General features: G+C 55.4%; 1 protein-coding gene across 1 annotated transcript; it reads right to left on the reverse strand.

Moving 5' to 3' along the window:
* Nucleotides 1-319: 319 nt before the first annotated feature.
* LOC128950508 (zinc finger protein neuro-d4-like) lies at nucleotides 320-20,847 on the reverse strand. Its single transcript, XM_054295377.1, is given in 14 exon segments — nucleotides 320-501; nucleotides 4,186-4,277; nucleotides 4,279-4,303; nucleotides 7,503-7,553; nucleotides 8,730-8,894; nucleotides 9,134-9,158; nucleotides 9,256-9,317; nucleotides 12,010-12,097; nucleotides 13,890-13,913; nucleotides 13,915-13,992; nucleotides 16,902-17,011; nucleotides 18,380-18,472; nucleotides 20,642-20,699; nucleotides 20,701-20,847. Coding segments are annotated over 14 exon segments (1,200 nt in total).
* Between the last annotated feature and the right edge of the window lie 2,579 nt (nucleotides 20,848-23,426).

Raw genomic sequence — 23,426 nt, forward strand, 5'->3', positions numbered from 1 at the left:
CTATTTGGGGCAGATTTTGGGGGATTTTGGGGCAGATTTGGAGGACTTTGGGGTGGATTTTGGGGCAGATTTTGGGGGATTTTGGGGCAGATTTGGAGGACTTTGGGGTGGATTTGAGGTGGATTTTGGGGTATTTTGGGTTGGATTTTGGGGTGGATTTTGAGGCAGATTTTGGGGGACTTTGGGGTGGAATTTTAGGTGGATTTTGGGGGTATTTTGGGCTGGATTTTAGGGTGGATTTGGGACAGATTCGAGGTGGATTTTGGGGCAGATTTTGGGGGATTTTGGGGTGGATTTGAGGTAGATTTTGGGGAAGATTTTAGGCAGCATTTGAGTGGATCTTGGGGTGGATTTTGGGGCGGATTTGGGGGTTTTGGGGGTCCCTCACGTCGTTCTCGGCGGTGCCGCAGAGGCTGCAGGATTTGCACTCGATGCATTGCCAGCGGTACGAGCGCGCCGCCGCCGCCATGGCCAGCGAGAACTGCAGGCACGAGGGGTGTCCTGGGCCAGAAAACCCCAAAATCAACCCCAAAGCACCCCAAAATCACCCCAAAACCCAGCCCCAAAACCTTCAGAAATGCACGCCTTAAAAACCCCAAAACCAGCCCCAAAATCCCCCCAAAAATGCCCCAAAATACCCCAAAACCCATCCCAAAATTACCCCAAAATTACCTCAAAAATACCCTAAAAACCCCAAAAACTTCACACCTTAAAAACCCCAAAATCACCCCAAAACCAGCCCCAAAAATCCCCTAAAGACCCCAAGAACTCCACACCTTAAAAACCCCCAAAATCAGCTGCAAAATTACCCCTAAAAAAACCCCAAAAAACCCCAACCTGCCCCAAAAATTACACCTAAATACCCCAAAATTACTCCCAAAAATGCACCAAAAAACTGCAAAAATCCACCCCCCAAAATACCCCAAAATTACCCCAAAAATACCCTAAAAACCCCAAAACTCTACACCTTAAAAACCCCAAAATCACCCCAAAACCTCAGAAATCCACACCTTAAAAACCCCCAAACCAGCCCCAAAATCCCCCCAAAAATGCCCCAAATACCCCAAAATCACCCCAAAATTACCTCAAAAATGCCCTAAAACCCCCAAGAACTCCACACCTTAAAAACCCCAAAATTACCCCAAAATCAGCTGCAAAATTACCCCAAAAATAACCCCAAAAAATCCCAAACCTGCCCCAAAAATTACACCTAAATACCCCAAAAATACCCCCAAAAATGCACCAAAAAAATGCAAAAATCCACACCCCAAAATACCCCAAAATTACCCCAAAAATACCCTAAAAACCCCAAAACTCCACACCTTAAAAACCCCAAAATTACCCCAAAACCAGCCCCAAAATCACCTCAAAAATACCCTAAAAACCCCAAAACTCCACACCTTAAAAACCCCAAAATCACCCCAAAACCAGCCCCAAAACCTCAGAAATCCACACCTTAAAAACCCAAAACCAGCCCCAAAATTACCCCAAAAATGCCCCAAAATTACCCCAAAACCCATCCCAAAGCCAACACAAAATTACCTTAAAAATGCCCTAAAAACCCCAAAACTCCACACCTTAAAAACCCCAAAATTACCCCAAAATTACCCCAAAAATCCCCTAAAAACCCCAAGAACTCCACACCTTAAAAACCCCAAAATCAGCTGCAAAATTACCCCTAAAAAAACCCCAAAAAATCCCAAACCTGCCAAACCTGCCCCAAAAATTACAGCTAAATACCCCAAAAATACCCCCAAAAATGCACCAAAAAACTGCAAAAATCCACACCCCAAAATACCCCAAAATTACCCCAAAAATACCCTAAAAACCCCAAAACTCCACACCTTAAAAACCCCAAAATCACCCCAAAACCAGCCCCAAAACCTCAGAAACCCACGCCTTAAAAACCCAAAACCAGCCCCAAAATTACCCCAAAAATTCCCCAAAATTACCCCAAAACCCATCCCAAAATTACCCCAAAATTACCTCAAAAATACCCTAAAAACCCCAAAAACTTCACACCTTAAAAACCCCAAAATTACTTCAAAAATCACCTTAAAAATGCCCTAAAAACCGCAAAAATTCCACACCTTAAAAACCCCCAAATAACCCCAAAATTACCTAAAAAATACCCTAAAAACCCCAAGAACTTTTCACCTTAAAAACCCCAAAATGACCCCAAAATTACCTCAAAAATGCCCTAAAAACCCCAAAACTCCACACCTTAAAAACCCCAAAATCACCCCAAAACCAGCCCCAAAATCCCCCCAAAAATGCCCCAAAAGCGCCTCAAAAATCCCCAAAACTTCTGCACCTTAAACAGCCCCGAAATTCCGACTTGAACCCCAAAATTCCGACCCCAGAACCCCAAATCCGGCTGGGCCCCCCCAAGGTCCCCACTGTCCCCACTGTCCCCCCAATGTCCCCACTGTCCCCATTTCTGTCCCCAATGTCCCCCCCCTGTCCCCAATGTCCCCCCAAGGTCCCCACTGTCCCCACTGATGTCCCCACTGTCCCCCCAATGTCCCCAATGTCCCCCCAGTGTCCCCAATGTCCCCCCAATGTCCCCAATGTCCCCACAATGTCCCCACAATGTCCCCACAATGTCCCCAATGTCCCCACAATGTCCCCACTGTCCCCAATGTCCCCCCAATGTCCCCAATGTCCCCATTTCTGTCCCCAATGTCCCCAATGTCCCCAATGTCCCCCCAAGGTCCCCACTGTCCCCAATGTCCCCCCAATGTCCCCAATGTCCCCCCAGTGTCCCCCCAATGTCCCCAATGTCCCCACAATGTCCCCAATGTCCCCCCAATGTCCCCACTGTCCCCATTTCTGTCCCCAATGTCCCCCCACTGTCCCCAATGTCCCCCCAATGTCCCCAATGTCCCCCCAGTGTCCCCACAATGTCCCCAATGTCCCCATTGCCCCCCAATCCCCCCAATGTCCCCAATCCCCCCAATGTCCCCAATCCCCCCAATGTCCCCAATGTCCCCACTGTCCCCAATCTCTGATGATGTCCCCAATGTCCCCAATCCCCCCAATGCCCCCATTCCTGTCCCCATTGCTGTCTCCATTTCTGTCCCCAATGTCCCCAATGTCCCCCCTGTCCCCATTTCTGTCCCCAATGCCCCCAATGTCCCCATTCCTGTCCCCATTCCTGTCCCCATTCTGTCCCCAATGTCCCCATTCCTGTCCCCAATGTCCCCCCTGTCCCCAATGTCCCCATTCAGTCCCCAATGTCCCCCCAATGTCCCCAGTGTCCCCCCCGTCCCCATTCTGTCCCCAATGTCCCCAATGTCCCCAATGTCCCCATTCTGTCCCCAATGTCCCCCCAATGTCCCCAATGTCCCCAATGTCCCCCCTATCCCCGATGTCCCCAATGTCCCCCCTGTCCCCAATGTCCCCAATGTCCCCCCTGTCCCCATTTCTGTCCCCAATGTCCCCAGTGTCCCCATTCTGTCCCCAATATCCCCAATGTCCCCCCTGTCCCCAATGCCCCCAATGTCCCCAATGTCCCGAATGCCCCCATTCTGTCCCCAATGTCCCCCCTGTCCCCAGTGTCCCCAGTGTCCCCAGTGTCCCCAATGTCCCCAATGTCCCCAATGTCCCCAGTGTCCCCAGTGTCCCCCCTGTCCCCAGTGTCCCCCCTGTCCCCAGTGTCCCCAATGTCCCCCCTGTCCCCCCTGTCCCCAGTGTCCCCAGTGTCCCCAGTGTCCCCAGTGTCCCCAGTGTCCCCAATGTCCCCAATGTCCCCAATGTCCCCAGTGTCCCCAGTGTCCCCCCTGTCCCCAGTGTCCCCCCTGTCCCCAGTGTCCCCAATGTCCCCCCTGTCCCCCCTGTCCCCAGTGTCCCCAGTGTCCCCAGTGTCCCCAATGTCCCCCCTGTCCCCAGTGTCCCCAGTGTCCCCAGTGTCCCCAGTGTCCCCAATGCCCCCAATGCCCCCATTCAGTCCCCAGTGTCCCCAGTGTCCCCAGTGTCCCCAGTGTCCCCAATGTCCCCAGTGTCCCCCCTGTCCCCAGTGTCCCCAATGTCCCCAATGTCCCCAATGCCCCCATTCAGTCCCCAGTGTCCCCAGTGTCCCCAGTGTCCCCAGTGTCCCCAATGTCCCCAATGCCCCCAATGCCCCCATTCAGTCCCCAGTGTCCCCAGTGTCCCCAGTGTCCCCAGTGTCCCCGTCTGTCCCACCTGCCCTCCCGCAATCCGCACACGTGATCAGCTGCTCGTCGCCGCCGCGGGTTCGATTCCCGCCGGCGCAGAAATCGCACGGACCCTCGGGGGGGGGCCCCGGGGGGGGCGGGGCGGCCTGGAATGGGGGGGGGGAGGGGGGAGGGGTGAGAGGGGACCCCCGAATGTTGGGGGGGGGGGGGGGACCCCGAAAAAAGTCCTGAAAAAATCCCGCAAAAAAAACCCAAAAAAATCCCCAAAAACAAACAAATCACCAAAAAAAAAAACCCCAAAAATGAACAAAAAACCCACAAAAAAAACCCCAAAAATGAACAAAAAACCCACAAAAAACCCCAAAAATGAAGAAATAAACCCCACAAAAAAACCCCAAAAATGAACAAAAAAAACCCCAAAAAAAACCCCATAAAATCACCAAAAAAAACCCCCAAAAAATTCTCCCAAAAACCTCCAAAAAAACCCCCCAAAATCTCCTGAGCTCCCCCCAAAAAACCCCCCCAGACACCCCCAAAATGTGGGGGGGGACCCCAAAAAAAATCCCCAAAACGTCCCCAAAAAATCCCCAAAAAAATCCCAAAAAAACCCAAATGAAATCACCAAAAACGCACGAAAAATGAACAAAAAAAACCCCACCAAAAACCCCAAAAATGAACAAATAAATCCCACAAAAAAACCAAAAAAAATCCCCAAAAACTCCAAATGAAATCACCAAAAACGCACGAAAAATGAACAAAAAAACCCCACCAAAAACCCCAAAAATGAACAAATAAATCCCACAAAAAAACCCCAAAAATCACCAAAAAAACCCAAATGAAATCACCAAAAACGCACGAAAAATGAACAAAAAAACCCACAAAAAACCCCAAAAATGAACAAATAAATCCCACAAAAAAACCCCAAAAATCACCAAAAAAACCCAAATGAAATCACCAAAAACGCACGAAAAATGAACAAAAAAAACCCACCAAAAACCCCAAAAACGAACAAAAAAATGAACAAAAAAAACCCACAAAAAGACCCCAAAACTGAACAAAAAAACCCCACAAAAAAACCCAAAAATGAACAAAAAACCCGACAAAAACCCCCAAAAATGAGCAAAAAAACCCCTCAAAATACCCCAAAAATGACCAAAAAAACCCCACAAAAAAAAACCCCCAAAAAATCACCAAAAAAAACCCCAAAAAATTCTCCCAAAAACCTCCAAAAAAACCCAAAATCTCCTGAGCTCCCCCCAAAAAACCCCCCCAGACACCCCCAAAATGTGGGGGGGGGACCCCAAAAAAATCCCCAAAAATCCCAAACCCAAATTTAAACCCAGGAGATTTCAGGGGATTTTGGGGTGAATTTGGGGGATTTTGGGGTGAATTTGGAGTGAATTTGGAGTGAATTTGGGGGATTTTGGGGTGAATTTGGGGGATTTTGGGGTGGATTTGGAGGATTTTGGGGTGGATTTGGGGGATTTTGGGGTAAATTTGGGGTAAATTTGGGGTAAATTTGGGGTAAATTTGGGGGATTTTGGGGTGAATTTGGGGGATTTCGGGGGAAATTTGAGGAATTTGTGGTTAATTTGGGGGATTTTGGGGTGATTTGGGGTGAATTTGGGGGCATATTTGGGCAAATATTGGGGATTTTGGGGTGAATTTTGGGGGATTTTGGGGGAAATTGGGGTGAATTTGTGGGATTTTGGGGTGAATTTAGGGGATTTTGGGGTGAGTTTGGGAGATTTTGGGAGATTTTTGTGGGATTTGGGGATTTTGGGGGTGAATTTGGGTGATTTGGGAGATTTTGGGGGAATTTGGGGTGGATTTGGGTGAATTTCGGGGGATTTTGGAGGAAATTTGGGGGATTTTGGGGTGAATTTCAGGGATTTTGGGGAAATTTTGGGGTGAATTTGGGGATTTTGGGTTCAGTTTGAGGGATTTTGGGGTGACTGGGGAGCTTTGGGCTATTTTGGGGTGAATTTGGGGCACTTTGGAGTGAATTTTGGGGTGATTTGGGAGGATTTTGGGGGGATTTTTGGGCAAATATCGGGGATTTTGGGGTATTTTGGGGTGAATTTGGAGGGTTTGGGGTGTATTTGGGGCACTTTGGAGTGAATTTGGGGTATTTTGGGGGGTATTTGGGTATTTTGGGGTGAATTTGGGGGATTTTGGGGTGAATTTGGAGGATTTGGGGTGTATTTGGGGGATTTTGGGGGGAATTTGGGGTATTTTGGGGTTATTTCCAGGGCTTTTGGGGTGTATTTGGATATTTTGGGGTGATTTTCAGGGATTTTAGGGTGTATTTGGGGCATTTTGGGCTGAATTTGGGGGATTTTGGGGTGTATTTGGATATTTTGGGGTGAATTTGGAGGATTTGGGGTGAATTTGGGGATTTTGGGGTGAATTTGGGGGATTTTGGGGGCATTTTGGACTGAATTTGGTGGATTTTGGGGTGTATTTGGGGCATTCTAGGGTGAATTTGGGGTATTTTGGGGTGTATTTGGATATTTTGGGGCTATGTTCAGGGATTTTGGGGTGTTATTTGGGGCATTTTGGGGTGAATTTGGGGCATTTTGGGGTGAATGTGGGAGATTTTGGGGTGAATTTGGGTGATTTTGGGGTGAATTTGGATATTTTGGGGTGAATTTGGAGGATTTGGGGTGTATTTGGGGCATTTTGGGGTGAATTTGGGGCATTCTGGGGTGAATTTGGGGTATTTTGGGGTGTATTTGGATATTTTGGGGCTATGTTCAGGGATTTTGGGGTGTTATTTGGGGCATTTTGGGGTGAATGTGGGGGATTTTGGGGTGAATGTGGGAGATTTTGGGGTGATTTTGGGGTGAATGTGGGGGATTTTGGGGTGAATTTGGGTGATTTTGGGGTGTATTTGGGGATTTTGGGGTGAATTTGGAGGATTTGGGGTGAATTTGGAGGATTTGGGGGATTTTGGGGGCATTTTGGGGTGAATTTGGGGCATTTTGGGGTGAATTTGGGGGATTTTGGGGTGAATTTGGGGGATTTTGGGGTGAATGTGGGGGATTTTGGGGTGAATTTGGAGGATTTGGGGTGTATTTGGTGATTTTGGGGTGAATGTGGGGGATTTTGGGGTGAATTTGGGGGATTTTGGGGTGAATGTGGGTGATTTTGGGGTGAATGTGGGGGATTTTGGGGTGAATTTGGGTATTTTGGGGTGAATGTGGGTGATTTTGGGGTGAATGTGGGGGATTTTGGGGTGAATTTGGGTATTTTGGGGTGAATGTGGGGGATTTTGGGGTGAATTTGGGCATTCTGGGGTGAATTTGGGTGATTTTGGGGTGAATGTGGGGGATTTTGGGGTACCTGTGTTCCTGCGCTGGTTTTCGGGGGCCCAGTTCAACTCTTTGTAAAACTCTGGGCGGGGGAGGGGAGAAAAGGCACAAAAAGGGGGTGAAGACCCCCCAAAAAAACCCCATAAAAAACCCAAAAAAACCCAAAACCCCCTCAAAATCAGCTCAGATACCCCAAAATCCCCCCAAACCCAGAGAGACCCTCCCAAAGCCCCCCAAAATCCCCCCAAAACCGGCACAGACCCTCCCAAAGCCCCCCAAAATCCCCTCAAAATCCCCCCAAAACTGGCACAGACCCCCCCAAACCCCCCAAAATCCCCCCAAAACCCAGAGAGACCCTCCCAAAGCCCCCCAAAATCCCCCAAACCCACCCCAAACCTCCCAAATGCCCCCCAAAATCCCCCCAAATCCCCCTCACAACCAGCCCAAACCCCCCCCAAAAACCATCAGAGACCCCCCAAACCCCCCCAAACCCACCCCAGATCCCCCCAAATGCCCCCAAAACCAAACCAGAGACCCCCAAAAACGGCACCGAACCCCCAAATCCCCCTCAAAACCCCCCCAGACCCTCTCAAAACCCCCAGACCCCCCTCAAACTCCCCCAAATCCCCCTCAAACCCCCCCAAACCCCCTCAAATACCCCCAAAACCCCCTCAAATCCCCCAAACCCCCCTGAAATCCTCCCAAAACCCCCTCAAACCCCCCTAAACCCCCTCAAACCCCCCCTAAACCCCCTCAAATCCCCCAAAACCCCCTCAAATCCCCCAAAACCCCCCTGAAATCCCCCCAAACCCCCCTGAAATCCCCCCAAACCCCCTCAAATCCCCCCTAAACCCCCTCAAACCCCCCCAAATCCCCCTCAAATCCCCCCAGACCCCTCAGCCAAATCCCTCCCTAAACTCCCCAAACCCCCTCAAATCCCCCAAAACCCCCTCAAATCCCCCCAAAACCCCCTCAAATCCCCCCAAAACCCCCTCAAATGCCCCAAACCCCCTCAAATGCCCCAAACCCCCTCAAATCCCCCCAAAACCCCCTCAAACTCCCCCAAATCGCCCTCAAACTCCCCCAGACCCCTCCCCAAACCCCCCCAAGCCCCCTCAAACCCCCCAGACCCCTCCCCAAACCCCCCCAAGCCCCCCCAAATCCCCCCCAAACCCCCCCCAAACCAGCCCAGAGTCCCCCTCAACCCCCCCCCAGCCCCCTCCCCACCCCCCCCCCATGGCTGCCCCTCCCCCCTCACGCCGGTGGTGGTTCCTGCGGGGGGGCCCCGCGCCCCCCCCCGGCTCCTCCCCCTCCTCCTCGGCCAGGTGGGTGTGGCTGTAATGGTAGCTCAGCCCCGGGCGGTTCTTGTAGCGCTTCCCGCAGACTGGGGAACAAAGGGTTAATGGGAAATGGTCAGTGGTCACTCAGGGTCACTCAGGGTCACTCAGGGTCACTCAGGGTCACTCAGGCCAGGTGGGTGTGGCTGTAATGGTAGCTCAGCCCCGGGCGGTTCTTGTAGCGCTTCCCGCAGACTGGGGAACAAAGGGTTAATGGGAAATGGTCAGTGGTCAGTCAATGGTCAGTGGTCACTCAGGGTCACTCAGGGTCACTCAGGGTCACTCAGGGTCACTCAGGCCAGGTGGGTGTGGCTGTAATGGTAACTCAGCCCCGGGCGGTTCTTGTAGCGCTTCCCGCAGACTGGGGAACAAAGGGTTAATGGGAAATGGTCAGTGGTCACTCAGGGTCACTCAGGGTCACTCAGGGTCACTCAGGGTCACTCAGGCCAGGTGGGTGTGGCTGTAATGGTAGCTCAGCCCCGGGCGGTTCTTGTAGCGCTTCCCGCAGACTGGGGAACAAAGGGTTAATGGGAAATGGTCAGTGGTCACTCAATGGTCAGTGGTCACTCAGGGTCACTCAGGGTCACTCAGGCCAGGTGGGTGTGGCTGTAATGGTAACTCAGCCCCGGGCGGTTCTTGTAGCGCTTCCCGCAGACTGGGGAACAAAGGGTTAATGGTCAGTGGTCAGTGGTCACTCAATGGTCAGTGGTCACTCAGGGTCAGTCAGGCCAGGTGGGTGTGGCTGTAGTGACAGCTCAGGCCAGGGCGGTTCTTGTATGGGAAAGGTTAATGGTCAGTGGTTAATGGTCAGTCAATGGTCAGTGGTCACTCGGGGTCTGAGTGGTCACTCAGGGTAAACTGGTCACTCAGGGTCTGACCAGTCATTTGGGGTGAGCGGTCACTCAGAGTCTGAGCGGCACTCAGGGTCAGCGGTCACTCAGGGGTCACTCATTGGTCACTCATTGGTCACTCAGGGGTCACTCAGGGGTCACTCATTGGTCACTCAGGGTCACTCAGGGGTCACTCAGGGGTCACTCAGGGGTCACTCAGTGGTCACTCAGGGGTCACTCAGGGTCACTCAGGGGTCACTCAGTGGTCACTCAGGGGTCACTCAGGGGTCACTCAGGGGTCACTCAGGGGTCACTCAGGGTCACTCAGGGTCAGCGGTCACTCAGTGGTCACTCAGGGGTCACTCAGGGTCACTCAGGGGTCACTCAGGGTCAGCGGTCACTCAGGGGTCACTCAGGGGTCACTCAGTGGTCACTCAGGGGTCACTCAGGGGTCACTCAGGGGTCACTCAGGGTCAGCGGTCACTCAGGGGTCACTCAGGGTCACTCAGTGGTCACTCAGGGGTCACTCAGGGGTCACTCAGGGGTCACTCAGGGTCAGCGGTCACTCAGGGGTCACTCAGGGGTCACTCAGGGGTCACTCAGGGTCAGCGGTCACTCAGGGGTCACTCAGGGGTCACTCAGGGGTCACTCAGGGTCAGCGGTCACTCAGGGGTCACTCAGGGTCACTCAGGGGTCACTCAGGGTCAGCGGTCACTCAGTGGTCACTCAGGGGTCACTCAGGGGTCACTCAGGGTCAGCGGTCACTCAGGGGTCACTCAATGTCCGAGCGGTCACTCACTGGGGTCCAAGGACCCTCAACCCCCAAAATCGGATCAGAGACCCCAAAAACGCCAAAAATGGGACACGAACCCCAAACTCCCCCAAAAACCCCAAAATTGGCACAGGGACCCCAAAAAACCCCAAAATTGGCACAGGGACCCCAAAACCCCCAAAAAAAACCCAAAATTGGCACAGGGACCCCAAAAACCCCCCAAAAAAACCCAAAATTGGCACAGGGACCCCAAAACCCCCCAAAAACCCCAAAATTGGCACAGGGATCCCCAAAACCCCCCCAAAACCCCCAAAATTGGCACAGGGACCCCAAAAAATCCCAAAATTGGCACAGGGACCCCAAAACCCCCAAAAAAACCCAAAATTGGCACAGGGACCCCAAAACCCCCAAAAAAACCCAAAATTGGCACAGGGATCCCCAAAACCCCCCCAAAAAACCCAAAATTGGCACAGGGACCCCAAAAACCCCCCAAAAAAACCAAAATTGGCACAGGGACCCCAAAACCCCCCAAAAAAACCCAAAATTGGCACAGGGACCCCAAAACCCCCCAAAAAAACCCAAAATTGGCACAGCGACCCCAAAACCCCCAAAAACCAGACCCCAAATTCCCCCAAAACCAGGGCAGGGACCCCCAAACTGCCCCCAAAACCCCCCAAATTAACACAGGGACCCCAAAACCCCCCAAAATCAGGACAGGGACCCCCAAAATTCCCCCAAAACCAGGACAAGGACCCCAAAAACCCCCCAAAATCGGCACAGGGACCCCCAAACCCCCCAAAACCAGGACAGGGACCCCCAAATTTGCCCCAAATTCCCCCAAATTAACACAGGGACCCAAAACCACCCAAAACCAGGGCAGGGATCCCCGAACTGCCCCCAAAACCCCCCAAAATCGGCACAGGGACCCCAAAACCCCCGAAAACCAGACCCCAAAACCCCCCCAAAACCAGGACAGGGACCCCCAAACTCCCCCCAAATTAACACAGGGACCCCAAAACCACCCAAAACCAGGGCAGGGACCCCCAAAATTGCCCCAATTTCCCCAAAAACCAGGGCAGGCACCCCCAAACCAGTCCCCAAAACCCCCCAAAACCAGGACAGGCACCCCCAAACTGCCCCAAACTGCCCCAAATCCCCCCAAAACCAGGGCAGGGACCCCCAAACTCCCCCCAAATTCCCCCAAATTAACACAGGGACCCCCAAACCAGTCTCCAAAACCCCCCAAAACCAGGGCAGGGACCCCCAAAATTGCCCCAAATCCCCCCAAAATTGCCCCAAATCCCCCCAAAATCGCCCCAAATCCCCCCAAATCCTCCCCAAATCCCCCCAAATCCCCCCCAAATCCCCCCAAATCTCCCCAAATCTCCCCAAATCTCCCCAAATCCCCCCAAATCCTCCCCAAATCCCCCCAAATCCCCCCAAATCTCCCCAAATCTCCCCAAATCTCCCCAAATCCCCCCAAATCCTCCCCAAATCCCCCCAAATCCCCCCAAATCTCCCCAAATGCCCCCAAATCCCCCCAAATCGCCCCAAATCTCCCCAAATGCCCCAAGCTCCCCGAACGCGCGGGCGCCTCACTGTCGCACACGAAGGGTTTGTCTCTCTCCTCCAGCGCCGCGTCCGCCGCCGCCGCCGGCACCCTCCTCTTCATCACCAGCCCCAGCGCCTGCGGGACGCACGCACCGACGGACGGACGGCTGTGCAGCTGTGCGGCTGTCTGTCCGGCCGGCTGTCCGTCTGTCCGTCTGTCCGGCTGTCCGCCTGTCTGTCTGTCTGTCCATCTGTCTGTGCACCCAACTGTCCGTCTGGCTGGCTGTCCGGCTGTGCGGCTGTCCAGCTGGCTGTCCATCTGTCCGTCTGTCCGTCCGTCCCACTGTCCGTCCGTCTGTTCGTCTGTCCGTCTGTCCATCTGTCCGTCTGTCTGTCCGTCTGTCCGTCCGTCCGTCCGTCTGTCCGTCTGTCCGGCCGTCTGTCCGTCCGTCCGCGTGCCCAACTGTCCCGTCTGTCCGGCCGTCTGTCCGTCCGTCCGCGTGCCCAACTGTCCCGGCTGCCCGGCCGTCTGTCCCGTCCGTCCGTCTGTCCGGCTGTCCGTCTGTCCGTCCGTCTGTCCGGCTGTCCGTCTGTCTGTCCGTCTGGCTGTCCAGCGGTCCCTCCGTCTGCCCATCTGTCTGTGCGTCCAACTGTCCATCTGGCTGGCTGTCCGTCTGTTTGTCTGTCCGTCTGTCCGGCTGTCCAGCTGGCTGTCCATCTGTCCGTCTGTCCATCCGTCTGTCCGTCCGTCCCACTGTCCGTCTGTCCGTCCGTCCCACTGTCCGTCCGTCTGTCCGTCTGTCCGTCTGTCCGTCCGTCTGTCCATCTGTCTGTCTGTCTGTCCGGCTGTCCGTCCGTCCGCGTGCCCAACTGTCCCGGCTGCCCGGCCGTCTGTCCCGTCCGTCCGTCCGTCCCGTCTGTCCGGCTGTCCGGCTGTCCGTCTGTCCGGCTGTCCGGCTGTCCGTCCGGCTGTCTGTCTGCCCATCTGTCTGTGCGTCCAACTGTCCGTCTGGCTGGCTGTCCGTCCATCTGTCCGTCTGTCTGTCTGTCTGTCTGTCCATCTGTCTGTGCGCCCAACTGTCCGTCTGGCTGGCTGTCCGTCTGTGTGTCTGTCCGTCTGTCCGTCTGTCCAGCTGGCTGTCCATCTGTCCGTCTGTCCATCCGTCCGTCTGGCTGTCCGGCTGTCCAGCTGTCCGTCCGGCTGTCTGTCCATCCGTCCGTCTGTCCAGCTGTCCGTCTGTCCGTCTGTCCGTCCGCGTGCCCAACTGTCCCGTCTGTCCGTCCCATCCGTCCGGCCGTCCCGCTATCCTGCTGCCCAGCTGTCCGTCCGTCTGACTGTCCGCCTGTCCGCCTGTCCCCGCGTCCATCCCCGTGTCCCCCTGTCCGTCCCCATGTTCCCGTGTCCCTCCGTGTGTCCGTCCATCCGTCTGTCCCCCTGTCCGTCCCCCTGTCCATCCCCGTGTCCGTCTGTCCATCCGTCCGTCCGTCCGTCCATCCATCCCACTGTCCCCGTGTCCATCCCCGTGCCCCCGTGTCCGTCTGTCTGTCCGTGTCCGTCTGTCCGTGTGTCCATCCCCGTGTCCATCTGTCCGTCTGTCCGTCCGTCCATCCATCCATCCCACTGTCCTCGTGTCCGTTCCCGTGCCCCCGTGTCCGTCTGTCCATCCGTGTCCGTCTGTCCGTGTGTCCATCCCCGTGTCCGTCCGTCTGTCCATCCATCCCCATGTCCGTCCGTCCGTCCGTCCATCCCCGTGTCCATCCCCGTGTCCGTCCCTCTGTCCCCGTGTCCGTCTGTCCCCGTGTCCATCCTTCTGTCCATCCATCCCCGTGTCCGTCCGTCCCTCTGTCCCCCTGTCCGTCCGTCCGTCCCTCTGTCCCCGTGTCCGTCCTTCTGTCCGTCCATCCCCGTGTCCGTCCGTCCGTCTGACCTTTCCGCGGGCGCGGTTCCGGCGCCCCCGCCCCCCGCGGGGTTTCCTCCTCCGCCTCCTCGGGGCCCTCGGGCTCGTGCGGGAACTCGGCCGGGGGCAGCTTCTGGGGAGAAACAGCGGGAAATCGGGGAAAAACGGGGAGAAAACACCCGAAATCGGGGAAAATCAACCGGGGAAAATCAACCGGGAACTCGGCCGGGGGCAGCTTCTGGGGAGAAACAGCGGGAAATCGGGAAAAACGGGGAGAAAACACCCGAAATCGGGGAAAATCAACCGGGAACTCGGCCGGGGGCAGCTTCTGGGGAGAAACAGCGGGAAATCGGGAAAAACGGGGAGAAAAACACCCGAAATCGGGGAAAATCAACCGGGAAAATCAACCGGGAACTCGGCCGGGGGCAGCTTCTGGGGAGAAACACCCGAAATCGGAAAAACGGGGGAAAAGCGGGGAAAAACCACGGGAAAATCAACCGGGAACTCAGCCGGGGGCAGCTTCTGGGGGGAAATAACGGGAAATTGGGAAAAACGGGGGAAATCAAAGGGAAATCGGGGAAAATCAACGGGAACTCGGCCGGGGGCGCCTTCTGGGGGGGAAAACACCCGAAATCGGGAAAAACACCGGGAAAAACAGGAAAATAAACCGGGAAATAAACGGGAAAATAAACCAGGAACTCGGCCGGGGGCGCCTTCTGGGGGAAAAATCGCGAAATTGGGAAAAACGGGGAAATAACGGAGAAAAAACGGGAAATAAACGGGAACTCGGCCGGGGGCGCCTTCTGGGGGAAAAACACGGGAAATCGGGAAACTCAACGGGAAATCGGGAAAATCAACGGGAAATCGGGAAAATAAACTGGGAAATTGGGAAAATCATCGGGAAATAAACGGGGGAAATAAACGGGAAATCGGAAAATAAACCGGGAAATTGGGAAAATCAACGGGAAAAAACGGGAAATTGGGAAAATAAACGGGATAATCGGGAAAATAAACTGGGAAATTGGGAAAATCAACGGGAAAAAACGGGAAATTGGGAAAATAAACGGGAAATCGGGAAAATAAACTGGGAAATTGGGAAAATCAACGGGAAATAAACGGGAAATTGGGAAAATAAACGGGAAATCGGGAAAAACAGGGAAAATAAATGGGAAATCAGGAAAAACGGGGAAAATAAGCGGGAAATCGGGAAAAACGGGGATTTTGGGGGGAAATTTGGGGGATTTGGGGGAAAATCAGGGATTTTGGAGGGATTTGGGAGTTTGGGGAATATTCGGGATTTTTGGGGGATTTCAGGGAAATTCAGGAAATCAGGATTTGAGGGATTTTGGGGGAAATTCAGGGATTTGGGGGGAAATTGGGATTTTGGAGATTTTGGGGAAATTCGGGGGAAATTGGGATTTGGGGGGTTTTTGGGGGGAAATCGGGATTTGGGGGAATTGGGGATTTTGGGGGGAAATTCGGGATTTTGAGGGGAAATCGGGATTTCGGAGATTTTGGGGAAATTCAGGGAAATCGGGATTTGGGGGAATTGGGGATTTTGGGGGGAAATTCGGGATTTTGAGGGGAAATCGGGATTTCGGAGGTTTTGGGGGAATTCAGGGAAATTGGGATTATGGGGGAAAATCGGGAGTTTTGGAGGGATTTGAGATTTTGGGGAAAATCGGGGATTGGGGAAATTGGGGATTTTGGGGGAAATTGGGAATTTCCCAATTTGGGGGGAAATCGGGATTTTGGGGGGGGAATTTGGGGATTTTTTTGGGGGGAAATCCGGGGGAAATCGGGGATTTAGGGGAAACCGAGGGGAACCGGACGCGCGGGACGGACGCACGGACACACACGGACAGATGGACACACGGACACACGGACAGACGGACACACACGGACAGATGGAGAGATGGACACACGGACACACGGACAGACAGACACACACGGACACACGGACAGACGGACACACACGGACAGATGGAGAGATGGACACACACGGACACACACGGACAGACGGACACACACGGACACACGGACAGACGGACACACACGGACAGATGGAGAGATGGACACACACGGACACACACGGACAGACGGACACACACGGACACACGGACAGACGGACACACACGGACAGATGGAGAGATGGACACACGGACACACACGGACAGACGGGACACACACGGACAGATGGACACATGGACACACGACGGACAGATGGACACACGGACACACGGACACACGGACAGACAGACACACACGGACAGATGGACACATGGACACACACGGACAGATGGACACACGGATGGACAGATGGACACACACACGGACAGATGGACACACGGACACACGGATGGACACATGGACACACGGATGGACAGATGGACACACGGACAGACGGGATGGACAGATGGACACATGGATGGACAGATGGACACCACGGACACACGGACACACACGGACAGATGGAGAGATGGGCACACGGACAGATGGACACACGGACAGATGGACACACGGACACACACGGACAGACGGACACACACGGACAGATGGACACATGGACAGATGGACACACGGACAGACGGACAGATGGACAGACGGACACACACGGACATACGGACACATGGACAGATGGACACACGGACAGATGGACACCACGGACAGACGGACAGACTGACCGGTGGGTCGGGCGTCTCCTCGGGGGTCTCGGGGGTCTCCGCGCTCAGCACGGACACACGGACAGATGGACACACGGATGGACAGATGGACACACGGATGGACACATGGACGGACACACGGATGGACACACGGACAGATGGACACACGGATGGACAGACGGACACACGGATGGACACACGGACACACACACGGACAGATGGACACACGGACACACGGGATGGACAGATGGACACACACACACGGACACACGGACACACGGACAGACGGACACACGGATGGACACACGGACGGACACACGGATGGACACACGAACAGATGGACAGACGGACGGACAGAGGGACACGCGGACAGACTGACCGGCGGGTCGGGCGTCTCCTCGGGGGTCTCGGGGGTCTCCGCGCTCAGCAGCGCCTCCAGCACCGGCCCCTCGGGCAGAGCCCCCTCCCGGCGCAGCGGCGCCTCCAGGTCTGCGACACCGCGGGCACGGACACAGCGCTCAGCGCCGGCAGGGGGCTAAGGACACGCTAGGGACACGCTAGGGACACGCTATGGACACGCTAGGGACACGCTATGGACACGCTATGGACACGCTATAGACACGCTAGGGACACGCTATGGACACGCTATAGACACGCTAGGGACATGCTACGGACACGCTATGGACACGCTAAGGACACGCTATGGACACCGCTAGGGACACGCTGCGGACATGCTATGGACACGCTGCGGACCACGCTAGGGACACGCTAGGGACATGCTAAGGACACTCTGGACACGCTATGGACACTCTGGACACGGTATGGACACGCTAGGGACACGCTATGGACACGCTGCGGACACGCGGACACGCTATGGACACGCTATGGACACGCTAGGGACACGCTAAGGACACGCTAGGGACACGCTAAGGACACGCTAGGGACACGCTATGGACACGCTATGGACACGCTAGGGACACGCTGCGGACACGCTAGGGACAACGCTATGGACACGCTATGGACACCGCTGTGGACACGCTAGGGACACGCTAGGGACACGCTAGGGACACGCTAGGGACACGCTAGGGACACGCTATGGACACGCTATGGACACGCTAGGGACACGCTAGGGACACGCTATGGACCACGCTATGGACACGCTAGGGACACGCTATGGACACGCTATGGACACGCTAGGGACACGCTATGGACACGCTATGGACACGCTGCGGACACGCTAGGGACACGCTATGGACACACTAGGGACACGCTCTGGACACTCCGGACACACTCTGGACACTCCAGCCACCCCTGTGACCACATCACAGCCACCAGTCCTGACCACTCCGGCCACCCTCCAGCCACCCCCTGACCACTCCAGCCCCTCTGTCCTCCCCGTGTCCCCCCCGTGTCCCCCCGTGTCCACTCTCCGGCCACTGTCCACCCTCTGTCCCCCCCCGTGTCCCCCCCGTGTCCCCCCGTGTCCACCCCGTGTCCCACCGTGTCCCCCCCGTGTCCCCCTGTGTCCCCCCGTGTCCCCCGGTCCCCCGTGTCCCCCCGTGTCCCCCCCGTGTCCCCTGTGTCCCCCCGTGTCCCCCCGTGTCCCCCGTGTCCCCCCGTGTCCCCCCCGTGTCCCCCGTGTGTCCCCCCGTGTCCCCCCGTGTCCACCTCTCCGGCCCGCTGTCCCCCCGTGTCCCCCCGTGTCCCCCCGTGTCCCCCGTGTCCCCCCGTGTCCACTCTCCGGCCGCTGTCCCCCCGTGTCCCCCCCGTGTCCCCCCCGTGTCCCCCCCGTGTCCCCCCGTGTCCCCCCGTGTCCCCCGTGTCCACCTCTCCGGCCCGCTCTCCGGCCGCACTCACACGGCCGCAGCCTCGGCGCCTCCAGGATGTTCAGGCGCCGCTTCTTGCGCCAGCACCGGGCGGGGTACGAGTACAGCTGGCCTGGACAGTGGCCTGGGGATGGACAGAGTGACCACACTGACCACAGAGTGACCACTGCACCCCCAGAGTGACCATTGAACCCACAGAGTGACCCTGACCCAACCCCACGGGGTACGAGTACAGCTGGCCTGGACAGTGGCCTGGGGATGGACAGAGTGACCACACTGACCACAGAGTGACCACAGAGTGACCACACTGACCACAGAGTGACCACTGCACCCCCAGAGTGACCACACTGACCACAGAGTGACCACAGAGTGACCACACTGACCACAGAGTGACCCTGACCCAACCCCACGGGGTACGAGTACAGCTGGCCGGGACAGTGGCCTGGGGATGGACAGAGTGACCACACTGACCACAGAGTGACCACTGCACCCCCAGAGTGACCACACTGACCACAGAGTGACCACAGAGTGACCCTGACCCAACCCCACGGGGTACGAGTACAGCTGGCCGGGACAGTGGCCTGGGGATGGACAGCGAGTGACCACAGAGTGACCACTCAACCCACAGAGTGACCACTGCACCCCCCAGCGTGACCACTGAACCCCCAGAGTGACCAAACTGACCACAGAGTGACCACAGAGTGACCACTGAACCCACAGAGTGACCATTGAACCCCCAGAGCGACCACTGCACCCCCAGAGTGACCACACTGACCACAGAGTGACCACAGAGTGACCACAGAGTGACCCTGGCCCCAAACTGACCAGTCCTGGGGGTCTCTCCCCATTTTGGGGGTCCCTCCCCATTTTGAGGGGTCCCTTCCCATTGCCGGGGGTCCCTCCCAATTTTGGGGGTCTCTCGGGGGTCCCTCCCCATGTCGGGGGTCCCGAGGGTCTCTCCCCCATTCCCGGGGGTCTCTCCCCAATCCTGGGGGTCCCAGAGGGGTCTCGGGGGTCTCTCTCCCATCCCAAGGGGGTCTCTCCCCATTTCGCGGTTCCCTCCCCATTCCGGGGTTCCCTCCCCATTCCGGGGGTCTCTCCCCATTCCGGGGTCTCTCCCCATTTTGGGGATTCCGAGGGGGTCTCTCCCCATTTCGGGGGTCTCTCCCCATTCCAGGGGGTCCCAGGGGTCCCGGGGGTCTCTCCCCATTCCGGGGGTCTCTCCCCATTCTGGGGGTCCCGAGGGGGTCTCTCCCCATTCCCGGGGGTCCCAGGGGTCTCTCTCCCATCCCCATGGGTTCCTCCCCAGTCTCGGGGGTCCCGGGGGTCTCTCCCCATTTCAGGGGTCCCGTGGGGGTTCCGGGGGTCTCTCCCCAATCCCAGGGGTCCCGAATGGGTCCTGGGGGCTCTCTTCCCATTCCCGGGGGTCCCTCCTCAAACCCGGGGTCCCTCCTCAAACCCGGGAGTCTCTCCCCACCCTGAGGGTCCCCTCCCCAATCCCGGGGGTCCCTGCCCATTCCCGGGGGTCCCTCCCCAATCCGGGGGTCCCTCCCCACCCTGAGGGTCCCTCCCCAATCCCGGGGGTCCCTCCCCATTCCCGGGGGTCCCTCCCCAATCCCGGGGGGTCCCTGCCCATTCCCGGGGGTCCCTCCCCAATCCCGGGGGTCCCTGCCCATTCCCGGGGGTCCCTCCCCAATCCCGGGGTCCCTCCCCACCCTGAGGGTCCCTCCCCAATCCCGGGGGGTCCCTCCCCATTCCCGGGGGTCCCTCCCCAATCCCGGGGGTCCCTCCCCATTCCCGGGGGTCTCTCCCCAATCCCGGGGGTCCCTGCCCATTCCCGGGGGTCCCTGCCCACCCCGGGGGTCTCACTGGGGTGCCGGTGGGCGCTGTCCATCCAGATGTTTGTTGCGGATTTTTGGGGAATTTTGCCGGAATTTTGGGGGGTGTTTTGTGGGTATTTGGGGGCGGATTTGGGCGGATTTTGGGGAGGATTTTGGGCAGATTTGGGGGAGATTTTGAGCAGATTTTGGGGAATTTTTGGGGTATTTTGTGGGTATTTGGGGGTGGACTCTGTTGCAGATTTTTGGGCGGATTTTGGGCAGATTTTGGGGTGATTTTGAGCGCAATGTTGTGGGAAGTTTTGGGGGATTTTGGGAGTATTTCGGGGTGGATTTTTGGGGGTATTTTTTCGGGTATTTCGTGGTAGGAGTTGCTCTGGGGTCCCTCCCCAATCCCGGGGTCCCGAGGGTCCCTGCCCATTTTGGGGGTCCCTCCCCACTGCCGGGGGTCTCACCGGGGCGCCGGTGGGCGCTGTCCATCCAGATGTAGGAGTTGCTCTGCGCCACGCCGGTCCTGCGCGTCCAGGAAGGGCAGGCGGAGGCTGCGCTCGGCGCAGAGCCGCGCGTTGTAGCTGCGGCAGTGCTCCAGCGCCTCGCGGTAGAACTCCTCGCCCAGGCTGCGGGGGCACCCGCCTGAACCCCCCAAAACCCGCGACCACATGCGCCCCAAAAACGCCCAAAAATCCCCCCGAAAATCTGCTCAAAATCTGCCCCGAAATGCCCACAAAACCCGCCCCAAAATCCCCCAAACCCCGCTCAAAATCCACCCCAAAATCCGCTCCAAATGCACAAAAAAATCTGCCCCCGAATACCCCCAAAGGCCACCCAAAAATCCCCCCTAAATCCCCCTAAAATACCCCCAAAATCTGCCCCCAAATACCCACAAAATACCCCCAAAATCCACCGAAAATCCGCAACAAAATCCACCCCAAAATACCCACAAAATACCCCCAAAAAATCCCCCCAAAAATTCCCCAAAATCCGCCCCAAAATTCCCCCAAAACCCACCCCCAAAATTCCAGCAAAATCCGCTCAAATCTGCCCAAAATCCGCACCAAAATCCGACCCCAAATGCCCACAAAATACCCCCAAAATCCACCCGGAAATACCCCCAAACCCGTGACAGAATCCACCCCCAAATACCCACAAATACCCCCAAAATTACAGCAAAATTCCCCCAAAATCCACATAAAATACCCCCAAAGTCCACCCAAAAACTTGCCCAAAATCCCCCCAAAATCACCCCCAAATACCCACAAAATTCCCCCAAAATCTGCCCAAAATCTGCCCAAAAATACCCACAAAGTACCCCCAAAACCTGCCCAAAAATCCGCCCCAAAATGCCCACAAAATACCCCCAAAACTTCCCCAAAAATTCGCTCAAAATCCCCCCAACATCTGCCCAAAAATCCGCAACAGAATCCACTCCCAAATATCCACAAAATACCCCCAAAATTCCCACAAAATCAGCTCAAAATCCGCCCAAAATCCCCCTAAAATTCCCGCAAAATCCGCCCCCAAATACCCACCAAAATACCCCCCAAAAATTCCGCAAAATTCCCCCAAAATCTGCCCAAAATCCGCCCCCAAATACCCAAAAAATACCCCCAAAAACCACCCTGAAATACCCCCAAACCCGTGACAGAATCCACCCCCAATACCCACAAAATACCCCCAAAATTACAGCAAAATTCCCCCAAAGTCCACCCAAAAATCTGCCCAAAATCCCCCCAATATCCCCCTAAAATACCCCCAAAATTCGCCCCCAAATACCCCACAAAAAACCCCCAGAATCCGCCCCAAAATTCCCCAAAATTCACCCCAAAATTCCGGCAAAATCTGCTCAAAATCTGCCCAAAATCCGCACCCAAATCCAACCCCAAATACCCCCAAAATCTGCCAACAAATACCCACAAAATACCCCAAAAATTCCCCCACAATTCCCCCAAAAATCTGCCCAAAAATCCCCCAAACGCCGCTGAAAATCCACCCCAAAATCCGCTCCAAATCCACCCAAATCCCCACAAAATACCCCAAAAATTCGCTCAAAAATCCCCCAAATATCCCCCGCAAAATCTGCCCAAAAATCCGCAACAGAATCCGCCCCCAAATCCCCACAAAATTCCCCCCAAATCACCCCAAAATACGCCCAAAATACCCCCAAAACCTGCCCCAAATCCCCACAAAATTCCCCCCAAATCCACCCCAAAATACGCCCAAAATACCCCCAAAATCTGCCCCAAATCCCACAAAATTCCCCCAAAATCCACCCCGAAATTTGCCCAAATCTACAACAGAATCTGCCACCAAATACCCACAAAATACCCCCGAAAATTCCGCAAATTTCCCCCAAAATCTGCCCCAAATGTGCCCTGAAATCCCCCAAAATCTGCTCAAAATCCACCCAAAATCTGCCCAAAATCTGCCCCAAATGTGCCCTGAAATCCCCCAAAATCTGCTCAAAATCCACCCAAAATCTGCCCAAAATCTGCCCCAAATGTGCCCTGAAATCCCCCAAAATCCGCTCAAAATCCACCCAAAATCTGCCCCAAATGTGCCCTGAAATCCCCCAAAATCTGCTCAAAATCCACCCAAAATCTGCCCAAAATCTGCCCAAAAATCCGCCGAAAACACCGCTCCGAAATCCACACAAAGTCCCCCCAAAATCGTCCCCAAAATCCACCTGAAAATCCGCCCCAAATCCGCCCCAAAATACTCCCCAAAATCGCCCCAAAATCCACCCAAAATCCCCAAAAAATCCCTCCCAAAATCCCCTGCAAAATCTGCTCAAAATTTTCCCAAAATCTGCTGCAAAATCCACCCAAATTCGCCCCAATATTCCCCCAAAATCTGCTGCACGTCTGCCCCAAAATCTGCCCCAAAATCCGCCCAAAATCCGCCCAAAATTCCCCCAAAATCCACCAAAAATCCACCCCAAAATCCGCCCCAAATCTGCCCATAAACGACCCCAAAATCCACCCCAAAATCCCCCCAAAATTCCAAAATCCACCCCAAAATCCCCCAAAATCCCCCCAAAATCCCCCCAAAACCACCCCAAAATCCCCCCAAAATCCCCCAAAATCCCCCCAAAATCCACCCCAAAATCCCCCCAAAATCCCCCAAAATCCACCCCAAAATCCCCCCAAAATCCCCCCAAAATCCCCCCAAAATCCGCCCCAAAATTCACCCCAAACTTCACCCCAAATCCCCAAAATCCCCCCAAAATTAACCCCAAAATTC

The sequence above is a fragment of the Melozone crissalis genome, unplaced genomic scaffold (assembly GCF_028551555.1).
Source record: "Melozone crissalis strain CALT ecotype California unplaced genomic scaffold, PUWL_Pcris_2 ptg000674l_1, whole genome shotgun sequence".
NCBI classification, from domain to species: Eukaryota; Metazoa; Chordata; class Aves; order Passeriformes; family Passerellidae; genus Melozone; species Melozone crissalis.